We start from the raw sequence: 25,740 nt of genomic DNA, 5'->3' as shown, positions 1-25,740 counted from the left end.
TTTAAGTATTTCAAATAATCTTGCAGAGCACATTCTACTGAAGAGAGAAGGTTTAAGAACAATAATGTGGAAATCTGAATTTAGAGTAGCTGTTGAGAGATTCATTTAACAGTAACAAAAAATGAGCTGCTGCATTAAGAGAACTTTAACAAAATGCAAGGTAGCTTTCTTTTTGTTGAAGTGTATTTGTTTTCTTCAGCAATATTTTCTGATTTTTTTTTTCCTTTGATATCTGCAATACTGCTTATTTGAAGCATAAAGATTTTTATGCATTGTCTGTTCTTAGTATTTCTGATTGAATTTTTTATGTAAACTTCTGCATCTGAAATAAACATGATTTTGATGCAAGTTAACATAATCTCTCCAAATTTATCCCGATCTAAATGAATGTGAGTATTCACATATTGTTAATTTTTATCATGTACTGGACTATGCACAGCTGTTTATAGAATAGATGTTCTGTTTTTTTGGAAAGGAGGGATGTTGGGATGAAATGCTTGCTGTTGGTTTTCATAAAAAGAGGGAAATATTGCTGATGACTACTTGCCTACATACTGATTCTGTTTTAACAGCTTTATATGTAGTTAGCAAGTTCCTAACCTGTAAGTTGTGGGGTATTGTTTATTTTGCTGACATTTTCATTCTCCTAGCATTATTTTTAGCATGTGGTTATTCTGTATACAATCAAAAAGTCCTCTTTAAATTAATGGAACAGAGGATATATTTTTATGAATTAATGTGATTCTTTCCTAATCATTGAAAACAGGATGTCCTGTAGTAAGATCATTTTTGTAGAATAATTATCAGATAGAACTGTATCTGTCTCCCTGTGGTAATTTTCCGAAGGGTCTCTTTATTTTGTATCATCTCATTCATTCTAACAAGCCAGAAGTATGTTAAAATACTACTCAAGATATACTGGTTTTTGATGGAGAGGAGAACTTTTAGTTTGATTTTTCATTGGCATGGATGTTTTTGTTTCTGAAAATGATTACATTTCTTTGATCATAAGTCAGAAAAATAGAGGCAGATTCATAATGCATGTGCAGATAATAATGTAAGTTTGAAAAATAATACGGAATTTAAAACTGATTTAATCATTTCTGTAGGTACATAAATTACTGTAATGGCAATTTTTATTCTGGAGGCACTGCTTATTTTAGACTAGAATGAATTGTTTGAGAGCCTTTTTTGCTCTTTAACTGAGTCTATTTCACTGAATAAATTTAGATAGGTTTTGAGAGAGAAAGGTGTCTAGTCCTGTGTCAGCTACATTGAAGAACCTTTGTAAAAACAGATAGCATCATCTGGTAAGTATTTAAAAATGAAAAAAAGAGAAGTTGCCTTTTCATCTAGCAGAGGATAATACAGCTAGATAATATTATAATTATATTTTTCCACAGCATATGGCAACTAAATATTACAGATTTTTCGGTGTTCTAGAAGTACCTTAAGAAATCTATGTGTTTCAGGCCATGCCATGGTTTTAGCTGTTCCATAAAACACAAACTTTGCACAGCTTTTCTAAAGGCTAAACTAAAACAGAAATAAAAAGTCAAGATGAGAAAATCAAATATTAAGCTATTAACTTGATCCCAAATTTTTATTTAAAAAACCCACCCAAAACAACTTTTGGTAGTCTTTATAGTATACTAATGTTTGAGGATAGTGTAGCTCTGCAAATGTCTACATGGATGAGCTTAGCCAGGAAACAGATTTTGAAATCGGACTTGTTTACCCATTTCTAGATGTGTCCATTTATGTTCTTCTGGACCTTCATAGGCTAGAAGTCTGCCAATTTGGCAGCATCAGTAATGTTTACATATTTCTTTTCATAATGCTCTGGAGCCAGGGAAATGACCATGAAATTTTAAAACATCTTGACCCTTTTTAAGAAAAGCAGTGGCAGCTGACCAGGTTTCTCCCACGAGTTCAGATCCCTACTGGGGAGTAACCAGGTCAAAAATCTACTTATTAGTGAGTTGCATTTTATGGCACACAAAAAATTGTTTGTGGATTTTTTTGTTTTGCTTTTCCTGAAGCTGGCTTTACTACATCACATATTTTAGCCTGGAGATTTTTACAGTTAGCGTCACCTGTGGCAAGTTGGTGGTAAACAAGTAAACAGAAAAGAAATGTATTGTTTTCCTATTGAAAATGGTGGGAGGTTCACATGTATTAAAGAATTAATCCAAAAAGTAAACAATTCAGTAACCTCTTTAATATTTTATTACTCCATAATTAACAAGCTGAATACTACTTACAGAAAACTTAGAAATGTATTCCACTAGCTGCATACTAGATTTTTATGGAAATGAGTTTTGCTTCTTCCTCTGTGTAGTATTCAATATGTAAGAAAGAATCTAAATTATTTTGACTTAAAACTTAACTCTGAATAAGGTTCCCTCATGTCAATTGTTATGCAGGACAGAAGATAGATTATAACTGTTTCCTGACACCAGAAATTGAAAGGTGGAAGCCTCTAATAATTGTTTCAACCTGCAAACTTGAAAAGAAATAGTTAAAATTGCCTATTGCTAACCAAGGCAAATATTATTCAGATACTATCTTTTGTTTTATATTTAAATAACTTCATGGCAACATTTTGTCATAATAATGCTATAAAATGACTTCATTGATTCCATATATTTGGAATCAGATTGGGTTTGGCAGATAGCAATTGTTTAGTGGCTTGAAAAAATGGTTCAAATATTAATCTGATGTTATCTCATCATGGTAGCTGTTGCTTCTTATTCTGGAATAAAATGAAGAGAGAGAATAAATTTTTAGTGAGTGTCTCCTTTCCATAGTGAAAGCATTTGGTTTGGGGGGAATAATAGATTAACAAAAATCCAGATTTTTATTTAAAATGACTCTTTGAGATACTGTTTTCTCCTACAGCTTGTTAAAGATCCGTAAAAGGCATCCCAAGCAAAGACAAATAATGAATTTACACACTAGATCTGCTTCTTAGAGCAACAGATAATACGCTTCTCAGATGGTAACAAACTGAAAAATAAAATACAATGTTCTTTGAGTGACTTGAAAAAATACAAAAAGATTACGTGAACAGTAAGTGGTTTGAAATAATAGCTACAGGTAATGGATTCATGCCTCTACTGCAGCTTAGCTAAATTGAGTGGATGGCTACTACAAGCTACCAGTATTTAAAAGCCAGTTCTTTGTATCTGCAAGAAAGTTATTTCTTTCAAATAATTAATACCCACATTCGGAATGAACTTTAGGAAATAAGTTTCTGCCCTCTGTTCTCCTATTGTGAAGGATGCACCCATGTTGCAGTGATGTCTAAGCTAGTGTTGATTTCTAGTTTATTTCTTAAATGAGGAGGTATGAAAATAAGTAGTTTCTAGTTCTCAAAGGATTATTTTTAATAAAAGAAAGTACTAGATCTTCAAATATTAGTCTAGTTAGAGTGGCTTCATTTAAATCAGTGAAGATGTGTAGCAGCTTACTCTGGCTGACTAGCTTTCTTCTGCCAAAAAGTTGTAAAATTTACCCAGTGTAAGGCAAATGCTATGTAGACATATTCAAGAGTTCTTATAGGAGAAAAAATAGTCAAGAAATGATAATTTAATACCTCCATGTCTGAAATCTGTCTGATGGGGACAGACACTCTAAAAAGCAGTGAAAAGATTTTCATTCTGGAATTTGTAATACAGAGAGTAGCTCTTTTTTTTTTTTTTTAAATTCTAGTGATATGACAGATTTGGCTTTCAAATACCCATAACTCTTGATCTTAAATATCTGTGCACAAAAAAGGAGAAAAGTTAGATTAGGCAAAATGAGGGGAGAGAGAAGGGGGTGTTCTTTTAAAGAGAAATCCAAAAGGAATAAAACCACCAGAAATCTCCGAGTCTGAAAGTCTGTGTAGTAATAAACTTTTTAATGTTTTTCTTGTTTGCTGTAAAAGTAAATGCCTTTTACTCAAAAAGAAGAATTTTCAAAGGTGTAGTGGGGTTTGTGAACCATGAGGGATGTAGCAAAATGTTAAATGCTAGTGTTCCTTTTAAGCTAACTTTTTCCTCATTTTTAGTACAGCAGCAAATGAAGAGCAGATTCTGCAAACCCATCTTCATATTCCTAGGGATTATTCACATAAGGAAGAATTTTGAGATCTGGAGCTAGTTTTGAACTGCATTTAAGTTTATTAGTCAGAGCATCTCACGTTATGTAAAAAGGGGTTTGGGTTGTTTTGACAGCAAATCCAGTGCTTACAGGAAATAATATTTTTTGCCATCTTGAAATTTGTCACTGTTTTGCCTTCTGAATGCTCCTTTGTTAGAAACAGTTGTTCCCGTGGAAGAAAAACAACCAACATCTCCCCCCCCCCCCCGGCTCTTTAAGGAATACTTACAATTTATCCAATCTTAAAAGATATTCTGAAGTGACAATGAATCAAAGAAAACTCAATAGACTCATTCCTGTTGAGGTTTGAAGTCTTATTTTAGCTGAAGCCAAAATATTACTGTTCATATATAATATCCTGTCAATTTCAATTTCTTTTGCCACTTTGAATAAATGATTGATATTTTAAAACAAATTGCTCTTAGCTCTAAAAGTGAAGTGTGAGGTCAGAGAACACAGTACCGCAGGAAGTGTTCTGCTACCCAAAATAAAGTTTTAAGTGAAGCGAGGAGGTTTTCAGCTTCTTGTTTTTCTGGAAAGTTTCCGTTTTTTAACAGGAACACCTTTCCCTGGAGTGCAGCTGAGCTTTTGGAAGCAGTTTGTGATTGGGAGAAGGAAGAGTTAAATTTAAGCCCTTTATAGTTCGCTTAACTTTTCATTTATTAAGTAACGTTCCTTAGCGGGTCTGTGCTGCATCTTGAGACAAAGCAGTGAAATCAGTGTGTTTATGCCTAAAGTTCAAGTTTACTTTGCTGTAGCTTTCTGGAAGGGTGTGACATGAAAAGCTTGTGGTTGGGGCCACATGGTTCATGCTGGACTGTGTTTTTGTGAATGGAGGCAGAACTCCAGTTCTGACTGCTTGTCTTGAGGAATTGCTTCGGAGATCAGCTGTCTCATTCACTGGCAGAAAGAATGACTCATACATCTTCTGCCTTGTTTGGCTCCAGGTCATTGTTACAGTGGATAGAGCTGGTTTTAATTAAATATTAACTCCTTTTGTCCTGGACAGTTGTTAATGGAGACTTTTTATTTTTGTTTACTTGTGATGAAAGCAAGCTAACAGGCCCTAGTTTTAAACTTTTTTTTTTTTCCCAGATTGCTTTCCCTTTGCAAAATGAGCTGTCAGTTCAGCTTTTCAAAGGCTTTTTAAAGCTCTAAAAACTACAAACAAGTATTAAGTATTTTTGTGCTGTGAATGTTTGCTTTTGGCAAACTGATTTTAACTCAGTAGGTAGTGAAACTAAAATCTAAACTGATAACATCCTCAAGATCATCATTAACATTTCTGTACACTTCCCAAAGCCTCTTGAGACATTATAGCTATAATCAGAAGAAAAAGAAAACTTTTGGTAATAATCTAGGCTGAGCTGCATAGTTCATGCTGCAGATGTTGTCTGCTTCAGGAGTCTGAGACTTGATGGCTCTGAATGTGGAATGAACTAATGTAGCTGCTTCTGCTATTAGCAGTAAAAGCCACGTGCTTAATATCCTTCAAAACCTTTTATTAGTCTTTTGGAATATACTTGCCTTCTCAAACCCCCATAATTAAGTAGCTCAGGGAAATATTCTCATTCAGTTAGATGATCATTTCAGATATCTTTTTCAATTTTCCTCTGACTGGCAAAGTGAAAAAAAAAGTTTTGGTGATTTATGCATTGTGTCTTGTGTTGAGTATGTTAACAGAAGACCAATGAAGATTTTATGGCAGCCTTGCTGAATTGCAGTATTTGTGAATAAAAGAAAAGAGGAAATGAACGGCATACATATATAAATGTGCAGACAGTTGCAACACTGCAAGTCGCATTTTCCTTTTGGACATTCAGGTTGAAGTGTCTTTATCTGTCTGTTTAATTTGCTACAAAGTCTGCCCGTAATTATCCAAACTCAAGGTACAAAAGCCCTCATCCCTTTGAGTAATGGGATGATGTATCCCAATGATTTGCCCTCTCACGGCAAGATGCTGGTGGAAGAAGTCTTATGTATTGGGCTGATGATGGTTGCTTGCATTTCTGCAGTATGATCATGTGTGAGTTTCAGTTCTGCTAGTTTAAAAATTATATCAGATTAAATGAAGGAATAATTTAAGTTCTCATTTCCAACAGTTAGCAGGTCCTTTTAATTTCTTTGTATAGGCTTGTGGGCTCATTTCTAAGGTACTGATGCTACTAAAATTAGATTCCAGTAGGAAATGCATGTTCCTGGGTTGAACATTTTGGATGTTGTTATTTGTTTTGTTTATATTTGGCAAGGTTTTAAACACTTATTAACTTGCTGTATTCCTTTTCCTACAGAGGCTTTTAAGGCTATGTCAATATTGTATTTAAAATACATTTTGACAGCCTAGTCTCTACCTATTTCTAGAGTACTGATGAAGTGATGTGCTTTGATCTTTATTAAATAAGCCTTTATAAATTTTGGGGATCCGTGAATTAAGTACATTTTTCTTGTTTACTCCAGACGAAATCAGGGGTAATGACAGTATCTCTAAAGTAATATACTGGTTTTCCGTGACAGTTCAACCAGATGTATTTTATTTTTTCTTACTCTTTGGCTGGGAAAAGAAGGGCTTTGTTTATTGATACATACATAAATCTCGACCACAGATTTGTTCTGGAGTAAGTCAAGTTAAACTGATAAAACCTGAATAAAGTACCGGTAGAGCGGGCCGGTGTGCAGAGTACACTCTAAAAAGTTGTGTAAGATTGCTGTTCCAGTTCTGCAATCACTAAATGTAGCCTCCTGATTTTAACAGGAGGATTTTTGTTTTCTTTTAGCTTTTTTCACATGTCCCAGATTCACAAATTAACATATATATATGTGTATATATAAAATGCATGTGTGTGCGTGTATAAAAAAATTACAGTCATACTAGCCTCCTTGCTGCATTTGAAAATAATAGCTGGCTTAAGAGAAATGTGTGGGATGTGTCTTCTGTAAACAAGAAATTACTTGATACAATTACTTTAACTCTGAATGTACTCACAAACCCTTCAAAAACAATTGGAAATGTAAGATATCCCTAGGAACTGATTTTTAAGCAGGAGACCTTGATTTCATAATTGGATTCTTCTGTGACAGTCAAATATTTGGCATTTTTGTAAGGAAAATGCCTAACATTCGCATGCGGTGAATTGCGTGAAATGTCAGAAATTGCAGAGTGTTAGTATTTGGGCTCATGTTGTCCCTTGAGTTCATTTTTGGTAAAAGTCCTGTGGTTTCTCTGGAGGAAAGAGAAATTTAATGCATCAAAAAAACTGGGAATATTTGGGTTCGTAAAATATGTGTTTTATACAGCTTCAAACTTCAGGAGCTAATGACCTCAGAGGTACTGGTTTCTTCTAAAAGGATAGGTTACTGAAATGTTGTTTTTTTTAATTGAAAAACCCAAACAACAAAGCAACTATAGTGATGCTTTTTTTCAGAGTAATGCTAATTACACTTTGTGTATTTATCTTACTCACACTTCTTTTCAAATCTGTGTTTGCGGATTTCCCAAGGTCATTTGTTCTTGAGAGGTATTGCTGCAATTAAGACAGTAGGACTTTAAACATTTATTTTAAAACCAAGAGCAAATAATTTTTTGGTATAGTGAGCCTGATTCTGAACTCTTTACCCAGGGAAAAAAACTCCCAGTTAAATAATTAGAAATATTTCCTGAGTAAGGAGTGGAGGTCTGGTCCATGAAGAGTACTGTAGTGCACATTCAAAATAATTGTGAGTAACTATAATTAAATATGTATTTTTAATTCAAACAAATGATGTCAAAACTGGTAGCAATTGCACATATATAAAGGGAAACATATGCTTCCTAAACTAGGAAGTGTTCCGAAGGGCATTAAAGTTATATTTTATCATTTAACGTATTTAATGGTTTGGTAGTCACAGTTTTGATAAATGGTTATATAACTAGTATTTACCTCTCAAACCTTGTTGGGTAACCAGATCATGGCAGATGTTAACTTTTAATTAAGATCATATGAATTACTTGCTTGTCTTTAGACAAGAACCGTGCAAATGAAAATATTTTCAAACAGATAATTCTATGTAGGTTTGCTGTGATGATTCCAGTTAGCGTGTGTTGAGGAAAAGATGACAAAGTTTAATAAGCTGGATATCTCTCTGCACGTACCCAGAACCGGTCGTGCTCCAAGGATGCTGCTCCTCAGCATAATGTTCTGCAGTTACTCGAATGTATTCAGCTATAATATACATTCAGGGGTATTTCAGCTTAAATGGTTTAAATGAGTTTACAACACAGTATGAGAGATGGCTAATATCTTAGATATACAATGAAAAGGAATTGTGGTACCACAGATGCAAAATTATGTATCAGCAGACCGTGAAATGATTGTATTTTATAGTGCAGGTTTGTGATGAAAGTTTCTTAAAAGCAAAGATGATTTTACACAGGGTGAAAGGATGTTAATAATGATTCTTGCTTTAAGTAAATCTTTTATTTTTTTGATGTCTGAAATGTTGTCATTGAACCAGGAACTCTGTGGTCTGGTAAAATAGTTCTTTTTGAGTATTTAAAACAATAACACCCCCCCCACTATGTTAGCTAACTGCCATGAAAAATCAGAATTGCTTTTAAGTAAGCCGAAGGTGTGGTAGGTTGGGGTTAAAGATGCCTAAGTGTTAAACACTAGGATTTGGTTTTATGCAGACTTTCTGTGCAGATACTTTGAAAATGAGCACTGATGGGTTTTACCAGGGGCATGGTAGGTCCAGACCCTCATGAAGGGAGTGAGGCAGGGCCAGTGCCAGTGTCAGCCTTCACGTCCTCCCATCCCCATCGCTCTGTACGGGGGCTGCTCTGGACTCGCACTGCACCGCACAACTTCACTCCAGGGTTTATCGGATATTAAAATGATGCGCTTGCCTGACTTTCATACTCAACAATGAGAAAAAAAACCCTAGTTTTAATCTTGGCTGTGCTTCAAATTAAGCACAAGAGTCTTTATTTATGCTTTAACGGCTTCTTTTAATGCTTTCCTTGTTTTTGTTTTTTGTTTGTTTGTTTTTTGTTTTTGTTTTCCTTTCTTCAGCTCAGGTACCTGACAATGACGAGCAGTTTGTGCCAGACTATCAGGCTGAAAGTTGTAAGTATAGTATGAATCATCACTTTCTTAAAAATACGTATTTGTATATTTATATTTGGGTCTTCATATTTGTTATTTATTATGTCATCTGCTGTCATGTGATAGCTCCTTTTACTGGTCGGTGACATCAGTGCGATGAATAGATAAAGCAAGTGGCATTCTGATGTGCAGCCAAAAGAAGTGGTTTGGGCTGAAGGTATAACCTTTAGCCGGGGTCCCTCTCCTGTAATTCCCACCCTCCAGCCCCAGGGAGGCAAGCAAAAACTCACATTGTGGAGGTGGAGGGAGTTTCTCTGTCTGTAGAGCGAGGAGAAGAGCGTGTTGAGCCAGTATGGATCAGACACTGCGCAACATAGGAGACAGCTCTGCTGAGCAGAAATTGGGCTGCTCAGTATGTTTTGTGTATAAATAAATAAATAAAATTATCCACATAATCAGTCAAATACAGCCACTGCTGAAACATTTTAAGTCGTCTTAGCATGTGGTATTATGTTGCTCAAACAAAATTTCCCTTTGAATTAATGGGAGGAAGCAGGAGTTACGTTGGATGCTTTGCATTGTTTGCTACTTTACTTAACATGGGCCCAAACTTATTTTTTTTTTAGCCTGTACTCCTCAAATCTTGCCTTTACCTGCTAAAGTGCTACTATTCTGTTAAATGCTGGCTCCCCTTCACTGTACCTGCTGTTCTGTGGTTTTGGGTGGTTGCAACGGCGTAGTAAAGAAATTACATGAGAAGCATTATCTGACAAAGTCACAGACTTCTTGCAGCTTCTTTATGCATCTTTCTTCCTCGTGGCAAGGCGTCTCTCCATCATCAGAGGTTTCTTCAAAACTGTCTGCTGATTGCAGCAGAGCGCATGGTAGCTTTTCCATTTTGCTAAATAACTTAAATAATTTATCCTATCAGAATGAATTACTGCAGTTCACTAAACCAGACAGCTGTTAAATACAGCATTCATGTACTGAAATGTTCGGATTAAAATTAGAGAGATTAGGAAGAATTGCATTAAAATAGTCTTTAACCCAAACCCCAAATTCACACTTTTTGAGTTTTCTTGTAAATATTTTAGAAGGTTTTTTCCAGTTATTTAGAAACTGTTTTAACAAGAATTTATTGAGAGTATTCATAACATTTTTTTTGGGGGGGAAGTTTTTTTCATCCCCTGGACTCTCATAGTAGACCGGCACAGCAACAATTTATTTTTGTTTTTCTCTAGAAGTTCCTGTACATATACCAACCAACAATCATGGTCACTTTTAAAGTTGTCCTTTGTAACAGGTTTTTTTTTCTTTTTTACCTCTGGCTTCAAATACTTGTTTCTTATTACATCACAATATGAAAGCCAAAACTATGCTGTAAGTTGAAAATCAGATTCGTTACCCTACATGTAGAGCTGTGTCCAAATATGGGCATGTATGCATACATCCTTTTTGTAAGAGTACAAAGTTCAGTTAGGGCTTCTGTTAACCCACAATTACCATTACACAACAAGGCAATGATTCTTGGAAAATAATTTGTGAACTGTGAATGAAAAGCCCCATTGAAGCTGGTCACTGCTTTTGGTGATAAAGAAATTCTCCTAATACGGCTGTTTTATTAATGCTGTTGTATTTCAAAGTTCCTTAGCCACAGCTTACACAGTATTATCAAAGGAACATTTATTTCTTCATTTCAGTTGGTTTCTTTATCTTAAGTAAAGGTCAGGAGAGCTTCCTGGAGAGTTACTCTGGCAAAGGTTATGGAGTTTCAGACATATACTTGGATATAATGTATGTAGCTGTGGGCTCTGCAAAACAGGAATGGAGATCAACATAACCAAAGCTATGGGGAAATTAACTACTGCAAAAGTAGCACAATTGGGACTGTTTTCTCTAGGATCTAAACCTGCCTTCAAACTCTGTTATAATGACTTACTATATATAATCTATAAGTCTGTACAGTACTCACCCTCTTACTGGCAGCAGCACTTGGCACTTGGCCTTTTTTTTTTTAAATTATTTTTATTTTTTTAAACCATGGGACAGGATGGGCAAGCTTTCATAGGTTCAGTGTTTAATACACTTAATTGAGCCAAAAATGGTGAAGGACAGAAGTGTAAACCAGTGAAGGAGGTCACAGCCACTTTAGTTCAGAGGCAACCAAACTGTGGTTTGCTGTACAAATTTCATTTATGGAGCTGTATATAGGTAGGGGTGTGTGTGTGTGATATGCCGAATATCTAAAGAAAACTGAAGTACTCCACTGAAACAGTTACAGTCTGCACTCCAGGTACAAAAATTAGTGACATTTTATTTCTAGCTTCACTGCTTGAGAATTGGGCTTTAAACCAGAGGTAGATTTATGGTCTTGAAACTTGTAACACTGACAGGAGTTGTAAGAAACTTCGGTAACAGTAGCAGTGCTGGAAAGCTATGGTTTAATCTTTCTTGCCTAGAAATCACCACCTTAGCCAACTCTTGAAGCAAAGATGTGGAAGGTAGCAGGGGAACTGATACTGCCAAGACCATGTGCTGCGTCCTAGTGCTGAGTGGGATTAAATGCCCCTTAAAGTGCCATGAGTTTTGCGTTTCTTTTCTGTAATAATGATTTTAGCTAGTGAAACTGCACTGGTATTAGTAACTAAGGGAAACATTTAGTTTAGATTAGATATACAGTCCACTTTATCCTCTTAGGGATTTAACTTCAAAGCTAGCTTGGGACCATGAATATTTCAATTATGAGTTGCTATTAAACTTCAATCAGTTTTCAAAAAGCAAACAATATATATATTTATAGTTAGGTGTGGGCTTTAGATACTGTGAGTGAGATCAACAGCTAGCATAACTTCATGTGATCTTATTGACGTTACTGAAATTACGTATATTTCTACTAGCTAAGGATCTAGCATGTCAAGCTTCCCCTTAATGCTTTAAACTTCAGTTTACCTGTTTAAAGTTTAATTTTTTTACTCCATTATGTCTTTTGGAAAGAGATCCTTCCTACCGTAATAATCTTAAAAATGTCTGCACTTCGAAAGCTTTCAATTTTTGTCACAGAGTCCAAAGCCCCATCTTGTCCATCTTGTATTACTTTTTTATTAAATATTTTATTAACTTTGAATAGCTATCACAGAGAACCTTTTTGTAGTTTAGTTCAGAGTGAGCAGAATGAAGAGTAGATAACAACTAGCCTGTTCAGATGAAACTTGAAAAACAAATCACAGTTTAGTTTCTCATAGCCTTCTGCTTTCTGCAGCAGCTGAAATTCTTGAGTTCTAAGGGGGGAAAAATGTGTATCAAAAGATTTTTTTCGGCTTGCAATTATACTGGAAAAATATCACAATTGCATATTAAATGGTCTCATTTTCTTACTTTTTCATTTCCATTCTCGTAAGAAATAAAAATTCCACAAAAAGAGGGAGGAATCACTTTTACAGGCATTTACTTGGAAATTCTCTGTTGGGCAGGTTGGTTTTGTGCCATTCTGAATCTGCTTCTACACTTCAACTGACCTGCTTGCTATATATTCAAGTGGCTTCCTCATGACTGTTCTTTTAGCGATTACATGAAAAGTTGTGTAAAGTATGCAAAATCTGTTTCTCCAAGAAGGTGAATGCTTCTTATTTTAAATCAGCATTCTGTATGTGACACTTCTTCCAAATTCTTACCTAATTCATAAGACTTAGTTAAGCTGTTATTCTGTCTGTATAAAGTCAGTATTCATCTGTTGAGAAGGGTGGCCTGTGTTAACTTCCTCAGATAAGGCTTGCTATTGTTTCACGTCCATTTTCATATACTGAGGAGGAGCCAGATCCTGAACTGGTTGTAATCTGTAGCAAGGCTTTCAGATACTGTAGAACAGCAAGGATTTAACAATCTAGGGGTAAAAATGAATAAAGTGTTCAGTTTGCTTGAAGTCAATAGCTGTTGAGGTGAAGATTGCTTGCTCCCATTGTTTGGATGGTTTCTATGACAGACACAAGAGGAAGTAGGTAGGATTTGCTGATGTTTAAAGGATGTAGTTGGCAGAGAAAAGTTGATATTGTCAACAGTACACTGATTTGTAATTTGACCTTGATACAATTGGCTATAAATGGGGATTACTCTGCCCCAAACCAGATTGCCTGGTGTCTTAATAGCATGATTGTGTTTTGTTTTATTTTAATAGTATGTATTTACATTGGTCTGTTCTTCCAGAGTTTTGTTTTTTTTTCTCTTTATTCTTTTGCCCTAAAATGTAGATTACTCATTTAAAACTCACGATAAACACTAGCTTTTTGCTTTTTATCTGTTATTGAATTTCAGCTAATGAGGATTTGTGCTGTGCTTCACCTTCCTGATCGGTTTCCTTCCTTCTCTTTCATTTTATTCCTGTATTGTTTCCCTGACCATCGCAGCCTTAACTTAACACTGCCAAGGGGTAAATGTTAATGTTAGACCACAGCTGTTGACAGTAAATGGGAAGGGCTGGCTGTAAAATCCCTGCTCCTCCATGTCTGATTAAACTTTAAGGTAGGAAAAATACTTTTTTAGTAGTGATTTTGTTGCTGATCTTTCATGACCTTTATTCTTTCTCTTACCTCTGTTATTTTTCGTCCAGGTTTAGAAAAGGAGCTCTTTCAATGTAGATGCCAGGAGCTTTAAATTATTCAGGGATGTGCTTTTTAGATGCTCTGGCTTGCAATCTTTAAAAGCCTGTTAAAGAGAGATTCTTTACATAGGCTTCAGGTAGCTGTATTCTTCTGTCATTTTAACTAATGGCTTAAGATATTCCAAATGCAGTTTAAATGTGGAAAAGCTTTAATATTTATTTACATGTTCGTAGCATATAAAATCCTGTTTATTTTTTTTTGTCACTATCAGGTGAAAAATGCTCTGTTTGTTTTCTTTTCTTTTTCTTTCTTTCTGTGACTTTAATTTCAAAAGCAAATTTCAGAACTAGAAGAGCATTTCCTGTTTGCTTTAGTATAGCAAGAGCTAGTGAGAAAGTAGTAGGGGCTAATTTTTACTTATTTTGACATATATTGGAGAAAAAAAAGCCACACAATTAAAACAAAGTAGGAAACACCAGAATAGTGTAAGTTCTGATGGGCTTACTGCAGTCAAAAGGAGATCTGTTTACTGGGTTTGATTTTGTTTATGATGCAGAATAGTTTAATTTTGCAGCTTCTAGAAAAAATTTTAGTGGACTGAAAAAAATGACAACATTTTTTAACGTGATGATTCACTACATAGGCAGCTGGTAGTCATGTCTTGGTAGTGCACAATGTCCTAGAAATTGCAGTTGGTAGTGTTTTGGTTTTCTGTGTGTGGCAAGTTGCACACACCAGCGTGTTTTCAGGGTTTTTTTTACACATTTCCTTTTTTTTTGTTAGTGTGTGTGGCTGGAATCACTTTTTCTTTAAGCGTAGCTCCGCACGTGTGGTACTGCAGCAGGCAGCCTGACGAATACCCTACAAGGTGGTGCTAGTTATTCTTGGTGCTTAGCTGTTCCCTGGTAGGGCTTTCTACTGCAGCTGTGTTTTGTTTCTTGCCACTTGTCTTGAAACTACTTCCTTTCATAGGTCAGACGTTGTCAAATACAGAGACATTTACTTATTTATTTTAGTGCATGCCCGACTGTGATGGATTCTTTCTAAAGGGCTGTGAGAGTCAGGGCTGTGGTTTGTTTCTGCTCTTAGGTTTGCATGACCTTGGGCATGTTGCTTAACATCTTTGTTTCTCTGTTTGAAGTAGGTACAGAAATGCATGTATCACTGCTGTGAGATATACAGCTTTCTTAATGATCACTTATCTAGAGATCTCAAAAGCATTTTACAAAGAGAGTCCAATGCAATTGCTGTTGTAAGAGCTGGAGAGGTCAGACTGAGGAGTCGATGCTGACCACCTTATCTCCCTTCGTAGTTGCCTTAGATAGCCTCATTTCTTTCATTGTGTCCCTGAGCACTTGCTTCCTTTGTTTAAAGCAGGACTGAAACTGTTACCAGCTGTTAACTTTTTTCCTTTTTTTTTCTTTTTTAAAATTCTCATTCAAAAGAAATTAGGAATTGGTGTCTTTCAAAGAACTTTGTGGGCTCATTTTGTGGTTCATCGCTGGGCATTAGCCTGTGCAACTATGGATTTTTTTCTGCCTTCTTCCTCTAGAGGATTTTTGGAAATATTTAAATCTGCCATAGTCACGACCTTTTCCATAATTGCAAGATTTAATTCTTGAAGAAGTTTTACCAAAAAGCAGACTGTCAACTGTAATGCCTTTAACTTGTGATCTTAATAGTAGAGAATTTGTGGGTTTGCTTTGATTTTTATAAACAGTTTCTGTTTATTTGCTTTTCTGTTTGTATTTTAATTCTAAATTTACAGCTTTGAAGATGCAAGGACTTTAGGTTCTCCTGGACTGTAGTAGTGGTAGGGGCTCACAGACTGTGTAAATACTGATGGTGGCAATAGCACTGTGAATCAAATGACAAGACTCCATTGAGTTCATAGCTTTTGGGTTTTAAAACTTTTGAAGTGGAAGCTATTCCTTTCAGAGTGCCCTGCATGCCATGATGTGAATTTTATTGCTAACGAAAAGGTACCTCTGGGCATCCCAGCAGAGACAGCAGCCACATTATGCAGATGTGGTTTAACTGCATGGGGCCACTGTGATGGTCTCCAGCTCTCAGGGGCATGGAGGAGCCCAAGCAGCTGGACAGGGCTCTTCTGGTGGGGTTTTGTCCCCATCTCCCCCCTGGCCTTCCACTGGCATGTCCCTGCTCAGCCAAGCTGACTTAGTTTCCTTTCCTCAGAGCCCCATCCTCATTTGCTGTTTTATTGCAGATTAAAGGCTTGGGTTGCATGTGGAGGTTATCAGCTAATGAATAAACTTCAGTCATCCTGTCCTGTGATAAATCTGTCTCATAGATCAAAGATGAAGCATGTAGACCTTTTTTCTTTCAAATGGTAATTTCTTAAGGCTGTCAGATCACTTCCTAAGGTCTGTTTACATAAAAACAAAAACATTAAACATATTTTATTCAGAATGTTGAATTTTCAGTTTTGAAAAAACTTTCTATTTCCCCTCTGAGGAAGCTTCCCCTCCTCCCTTCCCCATAAGGAATCTGTGAGGATCCCATCTGTGGAAATACAGGCGAGCCTCACATTGTAACTTATAGTGACGGCAGTGTTTTTTTAACACGACAGTTATTTCTGTTTTAAAACAGATAGTTGGTTAGTTAATTTCATCAGGAGTATGTATATGTATTACAGCATCTGTTCAGTTCCAGTTGTATTAAACAAAGTGTGCAGAAATTTGTTTCAACTGTATTTTCGCACAGAAACCAAACAAGGCAGATTGAAGGGTCTTTGTGATTCTATTTTGATACAAAACTGTTATTCTCCTTAAACTGCTTTCCATGCAGTGTTTTTGCAAAATATGGTTTGTATTCCAAGAGCAGCCTAAATAATGATTTGAAAATCCGTAAGGTCTGGCATGGTGTAAAATAAGGAGGCAGTCTGCAAGCTGAGTCCATCCACTTCTATTTATTTCATATGTTTCTTTAGGTAAAATGTATTTACAGTCTGTATCATTTTTTTGTCTTTTTTCTTCTGCTCGCTGCCTCAGCAACTGAAGACAGAAGTCAGGCTCTCCCACAGACTGCTGTGAAGTTTTCAAATGGTATAGCAGGAAAAAAAGGGAGGAGAGAGTGACAGTCCTCAAAACATCAGTTAAGCATTGGAGAGTCTGTGACACATTGATGTCATGTAGGACCGGTATTGCTAGCCCTCTCTAAGCACACAGGAAAACCAGCCCTTGTTCCAGGTTCTGTGTCCTTTTGTTTTGGTCCCTGTGCATTTCAGTACTGGGAAGTAATTACAGTGGGGCCTTTTATAAGCTGATAAATATGCATAAATGGTGATATTTATTAATTTTTTGAGTTTTTAGAAGTCATCAGTGTTTTTTCTAGGAATGATCTAAAGCTAGTCTAAGCTGGTAAATGGAAAACTGATTACTTTTTCAAGGCATGTGCTCCAGTCTTTTCCCTGAGAAGGATTCCTTTCTTTTCCTTTGACTTATTCTTCATGTTCTCCTTGTCTTCTATACATTACTCTTACCCGTTCCTGGATTATAGTTTGACCTTGATGAGGTGAATAGAGAAGTGAACTGTCTTGGTAAAGGATATCTTTATTCTTAGGTATCTGTTTGTTCTGTAAGCTGAGGATTATGCATGTTAGAAAAGAGTGAATCATTAGCAGCTTTATTTCTGGTTGTCTTTTTTCCCCGTGGCTGTTTATGAACTTATTCAGCAAATGTGGTTGCCAGTAAGTTAATGTAGTGAAATATTTTTTAGCAGTGACATTTACTGCCAAGTCCTGCAGTCACTGAATAGGAAGGTTACTGACTGGCCAGGTTTTTGTCTTTAAATTTATATATTATGAGTCGTCATCAAGGACATTTGAAAAATTACATGTGCAAAAACAATTCCCAGTCTTGCTAATTTGATCCTCTTTGCTCAAATGTTGTTTCCTTTCTGCTTCTAATATATACTTTAAAAAGATAAACAGTTTAATTTTTTTTAATACTCTGTCTTCATGCTGGAACCAAGTGCAATGTTTCCTTATTAACCCATCCGTAAATAAAATTTCACATGACCAAAGCACTAACATAAATGGAGACAAAAGAGACTTTGAAAAGTGTCAGTATTCAGTAAAGACCAAAAGTTTCAAGCATTTGGGATTAGAATTTGGGAGCTGGATTTATATAAGTGTATGTGTATATATACACAGTGTATACTTACTGTGTATATACACATATTCTGTATATACATGTGTGTATATATATGCATACATGCATTTAAGAAATATACATGCCATGTAATTGTCAGTCTTACTGATTGCATGCATGTGTAAAATTATCATACAACTTCAGGAACAATTGGCTTCAGAAAAAATGTGCAGTGTATGTATGGGTAGTGTACATTCAGTTGTGAGTCTCATATACAGTAAGAATGCCTTAAGTAGCGGCAGAAGCCTTAAATATCTGTGCTGAGAACCAGAGCCTGGTTGCAGGTGGTCAAAATTCCACTGGCTCCAGAAAGAGCACTTTGCTAACAGTCTTTGAATTTTGGGCTACTTATTTAAGTCCTGACTCTATGTTCCCAGACATAACCACTTCTGACAATGGCTTCTTTGTTTCCCTGTTAAATCAGTGATAAAACTTGTGAGCTGAGTTTTATTGTTGACTTATTTCAATGGCCTTCACCTTTTCCATTGGAGACTGCAGTTTTTGCAGTGGTTTTTGGTAGAGAACTGAAGATTCAGATTTCAGCCTAGCTTTAATGAACTATAAACTAGATCTGTTAGAGTTGCCTTACTGCTGAGCATTTGTGAGAATTTAACGTTGAAGTATGAAGGACACATGTATTTAGAGTGGTGACAGTTTCGTTCTTCCAATGAAGTAAACAAAAATCCCATTAGTTACCCTGAGTTAGTGTATACTTGTTTTATGAATGTATACATATTTTTATTGTTAAAGGCAAATTCAAATTAAAAATCATGTTCTCAAAATGCAATTTTGTTTCTTTTGGTGCCTATCATTGAGAGTTGCTAAAATAAAAACAAATTGTAAATAATCTTTTAAATTAGTTGTCTAATTCATGCTAGGGAGCGCTCACTGTGCAGTCCCTTTCATTATTTATTGGCTTCTCTTACTTTTGCATATTCTTGAGTAGCTAACTGACAGATAGGCATGATTATCCTTAAGGATAATCTTTTATTATTATGCTCTTTTATTAAGAGGATATTTCTGTTTTTATAGGGAAGCAAACTGATGCACTGGTTATGAATCTCTGAAGGTAGGCTCGTAAGACTGAGCTACTTCAAACTATAATCAACCTTCTGACACCAGTTTAGGTTATGAACAACAAATGGCAGAACCAGAGATTAAATCCAGCTTCTTTCCCGTTTTGTCCAGCTGCAAGTAAAACATCAGCAGCCTTCTCATCTATAGCTGGCTGTTAGCTCTTTGCATGGATACATCAGAAAAGAACAACAACAACAAAATAACTAGATTGATGTAATGTGAAACTTTTCTGTAAGAGGGAAATGAGGCAGAAGCAGTTCCTGTTTGTTTTCTGCTGTGGGTATGCTTTCCTAAATATAAAGTTGATGATACCTTTAAAACGATAAATACAAAAAATACAAGATGGCTTATGTTAAAACTTATTGTTACTTCTGGCAAAAATACTGGTTGTAATTGTCAAAGTTTTCTTCATAATTCTGTTTCTGCAAAACCTATTAGCGTGTGTGTGTGTGTCTGAGTGTGTGTAAAATGCTGGGATATTATCTTGCTTGGATATTTTAGTAATGGAAGTTACATAGTACTTAGCCATTACCTCTTACAATTTAAATTAAATTTTGGAAATTGCTGCAAATGGAAATCCTGTCCTCAGAAAAGCACACAGACCCTGATTTAGTGGCCAGCTCTTCTCTTTGCATTTAACTTTATTGATAATTCCCAGGTAGGAATACAATTTAAGTTTTCTTCCAGGCTTCGTTTTACATTAAGACCTTCCTCTTTTAGCAGGAGCTCTAAAGGTGGATTGCCTCTCCTTGCACTCTGCTTGGGAGCCTTTGGAGCCACATACATTATAAGTAACTGTAGGAACAAATGCCCGTGATCTCCTGCCAGGATTTTAACACTGAAAGCTCATGCAGATGAAGAGCAACCCTGTTTCTCTGTGGGGTCCTGGAGGTTGCAGATCCAGTATAGAGGGATTAAAAATTCTTTAGATCCCCCCCCCCCCCCCCAATCATCTTATGCTATCCATGGGTTTTAGATGAATTGCTACAGAACCCAGCTGGTTTAATTTTTATTAGGTTACTGCTTCCTCCTCCAGAGAGCCCTAAGCCTCTGTTTACTTTGGGGGCAGGGGAAGAGGGAGAGCTCTTCCTCCTGCTTCACCTACTCTTCTCAGACATCAAAGCAAGCCAGTTTGCTCGTCCTAGCTTAATCCTGCCTTTCTCCCTCCCACCAATGTTCTGCAGATTTCCTTGTATTCTTCTCAGAGTTATCCAGTGTCCGTGGTATTTGTCAGCAGGTTAACTTTTGCCCTGAAGGTAGTTGCTGGGAGGCAGAGCCCCTCTGGCAGCACTTTCCCCTGGACTGTCTGCAATGGCGAGTCTCATACAGCCGGACAGGTAACTGTCTGGAAAAGAAGGAGAGCACTGCATGAAGGGGACATAAATCAGAATAAAACAGTGCCCATGACAGCACTTCTGTGAGACTGCTGCTTTCAGAGGCTAAAAACTGTGTCAGTAACTGCAGCTCCCACTGCATGAAAATACCTTCTTGACAATTCTTAACTAGAAGATGAAATCTTTTGGGGGTGGAGGAGAAGCGGGATCAGCTAACCAAAATCGTGTCAAACCATTCCTTTGCTTGGGGGTAGAAGAGAGAGCCAGTCTTCTAATACCATGTGGCAGTTCATCTAGTTAGCAGCTGTCCAAATAAAGTGTCAATTTAGGCCAAAGGACCTATAGTGTCCTAACAAGGTGTTTACTAGCAGCCTCTTGAAAAGTTTGCCTTGGAATTGCTCCATCTTTGGGTTTAGGGAGTAGGTTAACTTTTATTGATATTTGCTGAAAGCACTCCCCCATCCCCCCCAGCCAGGTGGCTTACCCTTTTGGGTGGGCTTTTTAATTTTTGCTATACTGAACATATGCACAGACTTCAATTTTCAACCGGCATGGTCCTTTTAAATGAGAAGCCAAGTGGGTACAAATATCTGAATTATCTCAGTGGTGCCTTCAGCACTTAAAGCATAAGAAAGCTGCAGGTGTACCCTCAGTAACTCAAATGAATATTTCAGAAATTCCAACTGCACAGACAAGCAAATGAGGGATGTCTTGCACTAAAAATGGGGATTTATAGCATTGAACCAATTATTAAGCTGTATGGGTGCAAGCCCCTCTTCCACAGTGGCTGGGAGCCCCTCTATCTCAGGAAGGTTGCATCCGTCATGGCAGGGGGTCCTTAGCTTAGCTGCCCAGAAATAGCTAAACTGGCAAAAATTTTCAGTGTCTTTGCACACAAGAAAATGACATTTATTTCCATTTGTGAAGAAGCATCTAGAAGAATTTCTTTGCTGAACAGGGGCAGGAGCATCATGTTTAAGAGTCAAATAAGCTGCGCTGTAAGGAAGTGGCATATATCTGCATTATAATGATTATTTTGTTGGTCACTTTTGCCCGTGTACAAATGCCCTCGTATAAACCTGCTTTATGGGTAATGATGCAACTTTCATGTGCTGTAGGTACAGTGAACCTGTCTCTGTTCTCTACTTCAGCCTTTTTTTTGGCCTCACCTGTTATTCTCGAAGGTTTTATGTTAATGCCAGATCATAGTAAAGGTAGGGAAAAATTTTGGTGGATATGCAGAATTAACATAATCTAGAGATGAACAGGTGATTCAATTAGTTTTAAATTGATTTTCATCAATACTTGTTTTTTGTCTTTTAGTGATTAATCTGTAATGCTTTTTGCTTTTAAAAAAAAGGAAAGAAAAAACTTCTCTTACTCTAAAGCAAGAGAAAGTTATTAAGTTATTTTAACAAACAATGCTTGTTAATACAGATGCATTACTGCAGATTTTAAGGTCCAGAATGTCCCAGTATCAGTTGTAGGAAGACATGCTGTTATTTTCCATCTTGAAACTCCGTAGTAGTAAACAGGAATAAATCCCAGCTTTCAGTGCAGTTCATCTTCACCTGCTTGCTACCTTTTCCTAATTCAAATTCAGAATCAATATTTTTTTCTTCTCATACCATGACAGCTGAGAACAGTCCATGTAGACTTTGAAGACAAAATCCCACAATTTTGGCCTGTCTTTTATTTTCTTCTCCCCCCCCATCCCTACCCACCCCCTGAGGATTTTAAAGACTATACTATTATGTAGCATTTGTGCAATGTTGTATTCAAGTAGACTGTTACTTGACATGCACAGTATTGTATGCTTTAGGCTGGAAGAGAAAATAAGCAATTTGCTTCATTTTGCAAAGTGAGTTCTAACTGTTATTAAAGTGCATTTGTAGTTGCATATTTTCCAGTAAAGGTGACAGATTACTTCAAAGCTGGTATTTTCTTTTTGTTAAACAAGGTTCTCAAATAGATCCATCTTGCCCACGTATTCTATTCTTGCCAGTTGGCTTTGAAAGCTGGTGCTTGGGCTCATCGTTCAGAACTAGCTTCCAAAAAATGAGGTCCCATGCTGTTTCTATCTATGGAGCTGGTAGGGGCTGGAAGGATCTGATCTGAAGCCAAGGCAAAGACTGAATTGATGGAATCATATCTAACAGGTTTGCCAAGTACTGCCCAGTCATGAAGTTCCACTTTCTGGGAAAGAGCACTGAGACGAGGGGTGGCAGAGCTTTCGCCATGATACCGGCTATCCTCAGATTTTCTTCCCTGGACTGAGAGCCAGGCCACCATGTAGGAAAGAATTAGCTTTTTGTTGAATGCATTTTTACATATTGTTCCTCTTTTCTGCATGCTGCTTCCCTGTTTCCTCCCCAGTTACATATATGCATTTGAAGAACAAAAAGCTTACTGCCCTTTACTGCGGTATTACATGTATTTTGACCATACGTAATGTATCATTGCGGAGACATGCTTGCATGTTCGGTATGCTTACTTCCATTTGGCTCTGTGTGCACACACACAAACACACAAACACACAGGTGAATGGTGACCACTCAGTGGGACTAGATGGACGCTGATTGTCTTCAGAGCCAAATTCTACATCTTAAGCAAGTTACAGTTTTCTAGATACAACCATAAGGTGGAGAATAATACCAAGATCGTGCACTTCTTCAAAAAAACTACTTGATGGGATTGCTTGGATTTTTATTTCCCTCCACTTTTCTACCAGCTTTAATTTGTGAGATAGTGAAAGCTCAGGTCTCTTGTCTATGTTTAGTTTTTATATAAACTGCCAGGATAGTCTCTGAAACCACAGTGATGATACACATCTGTGTGTCAGATATCCAATTTGTCACCAGCTTCTTCCAGTATCTGGCAGAGAGCAGGACCTAAATGAAATCCAGTTGACTGGAGCTCAGCTAAGATCTGATAGAGGTGACTTTGATAGATCAAATGGTTGAAGAACTTGGTGGAGTCTCTGTAGATGTAATCTGTTCAGCCACTTTTAAATCAGTCCACGGTCTTCAGGTCTTGCTCATCTTTGCAGCTGTTGCAGTGGTCAGAAACTAAAGGGTTTTTTTGCCATTGTGTGGGCAAGAGATTGTCTAGGGTGAAAACAACTGCAGATCTTGCCTCAGTCATCCATGCTTGCAGTATTCAGCTGTTGTACTGGTCTGTATGTGTAGGCTTTAATTCAAAATCATTGGGAACAGTTTAGCTGGAAATACTTGGTTACCAGCCTTTACTGTCTTTCCATCCTCCTACCTCTCTTCATCTATCACCTCTCCAACATGATGTTTTTATTTCAGTTTTTGTTAGTATGCTAGGCTGTGTGCCGCATTCAGCTGCAGCAGCAGAAACCTCCAGAGTATGAAGGAATGGTCAGCTGGGTCTAGTATGTGCTTCAGCTAATTCCTCCTGTGCATCCCAAAGATTACCAGTAAAATTTCTCATCTTAATGTATAGTGGAATGAAATGGAAAGAGCACCATGCTTTGGCATACCGTTGTCTTTTATCAGATGTCTATTAAATGGGTGTTGAAATTCAGAGTGCAGCTATCTACAAAGGTCTGTAGCTCAAATCATAGTGATCTAGAATAAATAGCCTCCAGAATGCAGAAGGCTATTGTTCCATAAGTGAAATAACACATTTTTGAAACGTCTTCAGAAAATATGTATAAAGTCTGGCATTCCCACCTAGAAGGTCATATAGAAAGTATTTAGTTTTGTAGCTTATCGCATCAGATATGCAAATACCTATACTGAATGTATGGTTTAAATGCTAAGTAACTGTTGCAGAAATAGAGCATTTCAGGCCTCATAGGAACCCACAATGTTGTGTTTAGATTTTTTTTTTGAAGTCTACTGATAAGAGCACCTAGGTCATTACTATCACCTGAGAAGTAACCAGCACTTTACCCTCCTTGATGAACCATTCAATAAACTGTTTGTTTATTGAAGGTAGATTTTTTTATTATTAAAATGCCTACCTGTTGTACTTAGAGCATAAATAATTTGTTTGAATCATCAGGTGAGTGCTGTTAAGTTATAGTGAGCGAGGAAAATTGCAAAAACACGAATTAGGGTCCCTGTCCTTAAGTGTATTTCAGTTTGCATTTTGATAGCAGTTTAGAAATGTTATCGCCTGTTTTGTCACAGACATAATTCACATCTTTCTTCAGGCACTGTAAACAAGAGAAATGGTTTAATGGCTCCATAAAAGGCACTCTGTGCTGATAGCTGAGATTAGACCCTTTAGTAATGGATTTTTGTGTGTTGGGGGAAGGGGAGGGCTTGGCAGAGGTAAATGTACTGGAAAAGAATCTTGGAGAGACTCTGATGTATCTGAAGTGCCTGCTGCATTTCTGTGTGTATTGGGAGACAGATTTAAAGTGTGACTGTGTTGGCTTTATCAGTACAGGGGCCTTCTCTTCTTGCTTTTCAAATTTTAACAAGTACTAACTTGGGTCACCTGAGTAAGTCTGGCACCTGGAGTTGTAGTGGTAGTAACTTAAATATTTTTACACCTTCTGTCTTTTCATCTTGCTGTTAAGAAAATCAAATCCCCTCTATTCAAATGTGTTCAAGAAATCTCTCTAAACTTACATTGCATATTAACAGTTTTGCCTCAATTGATCATAAAAATGAGTGAGTTTATTCACTAATTCGGGTTTAGGGGGTGCTTTGAGAGCATAAATATTAAAAGCAGTTCAGAAACATGCAGCAGAAATGTTTAGGGTATTATTTACTGTGACTTCCTGGTTACTTCATTTTCTCTGCAGGTACACAAAGTCCTTGAACTTAATACACATGAATGTACTATTACTTAGGAGACATTGGGGTTCACTAGCACAAGCAAGGTTGCTGCTGTCAGTTGATTTTATACCATATAGTAAATGCTCTTGCTGTACAAGTGTTGATAATAATACTTCTTTGTCTCTTTGGTCGGTGGAGTCAAGATTGCTTGCCGTTAGCCAGTGTCATTGAATTGCCAGTAATATTTCGTGCCTTTTAAAAATATGTTTAAATTAATTCTTCTTCAGAAAATAAAATCAGATTTTATTTTTTGTTCTGGGCAGGAATCTCAAGTTTGAAAATTATACAATAACTTTTTGCTCAAAGGAGAAATGACTTGCAATTTCACCTGAAATATTCCTCATTTCTTCATCTTGAATAATCATCTCTTGAATTGAAAAATATTTTAAACCATTGCTTTTATATTTGATGCAGTGCATTTCTGGGGCTTTCTCAAAAGAATTGATTCAGTTCTATCTGTACAGAGGTGATACATTTCCTGTTTCTCAGGCTAGAAAGTATATAAATCGGTCTCCTCT

The 25,740-nt window shown here is 36.7% G+C and overlaps 1 protein-coding gene across 3 annotated transcripts in view; it reads left to right on the top strand.

The window, feature by feature from the left end:
* Positions 1–25,740, top strand: part of ETV1 (ETS variant transcription factor 1) — a 66,413-nt gene that overhangs the window by 4,201 nt on the left and 36,472 nt on the right. For all 3 annotated transcript variants that reach the window (XM_075050066.1, XM_075050048.1, XM_075050057.1), the window contains exon 5: positions 9,195–9,248. In XM_075050066.1, the coding sequence (XP_074906167.1) occupies positions 9,195–9,248 (54 nt within the window). The remainder of the gene's footprint in view (positions 1–9,194; positions 9,249–25,740) is intronic.

This window comes from Buteo buteo, chromosome 2 (assembly GCF_964188355.1).
Source record: "Buteo buteo chromosome 2, bButBut1.hap1.1, whole genome shotgun sequence".
In the NCBI taxonomy this organism is placed as follows: domain Eukaryota; kingdom Metazoa; phylum Chordata; class Aves; order Accipitriformes; family Accipitridae; genus Buteo; species Buteo buteo.
This window is presented reverse-complemented; position numbering and strand designations above follow the sequence as displayed.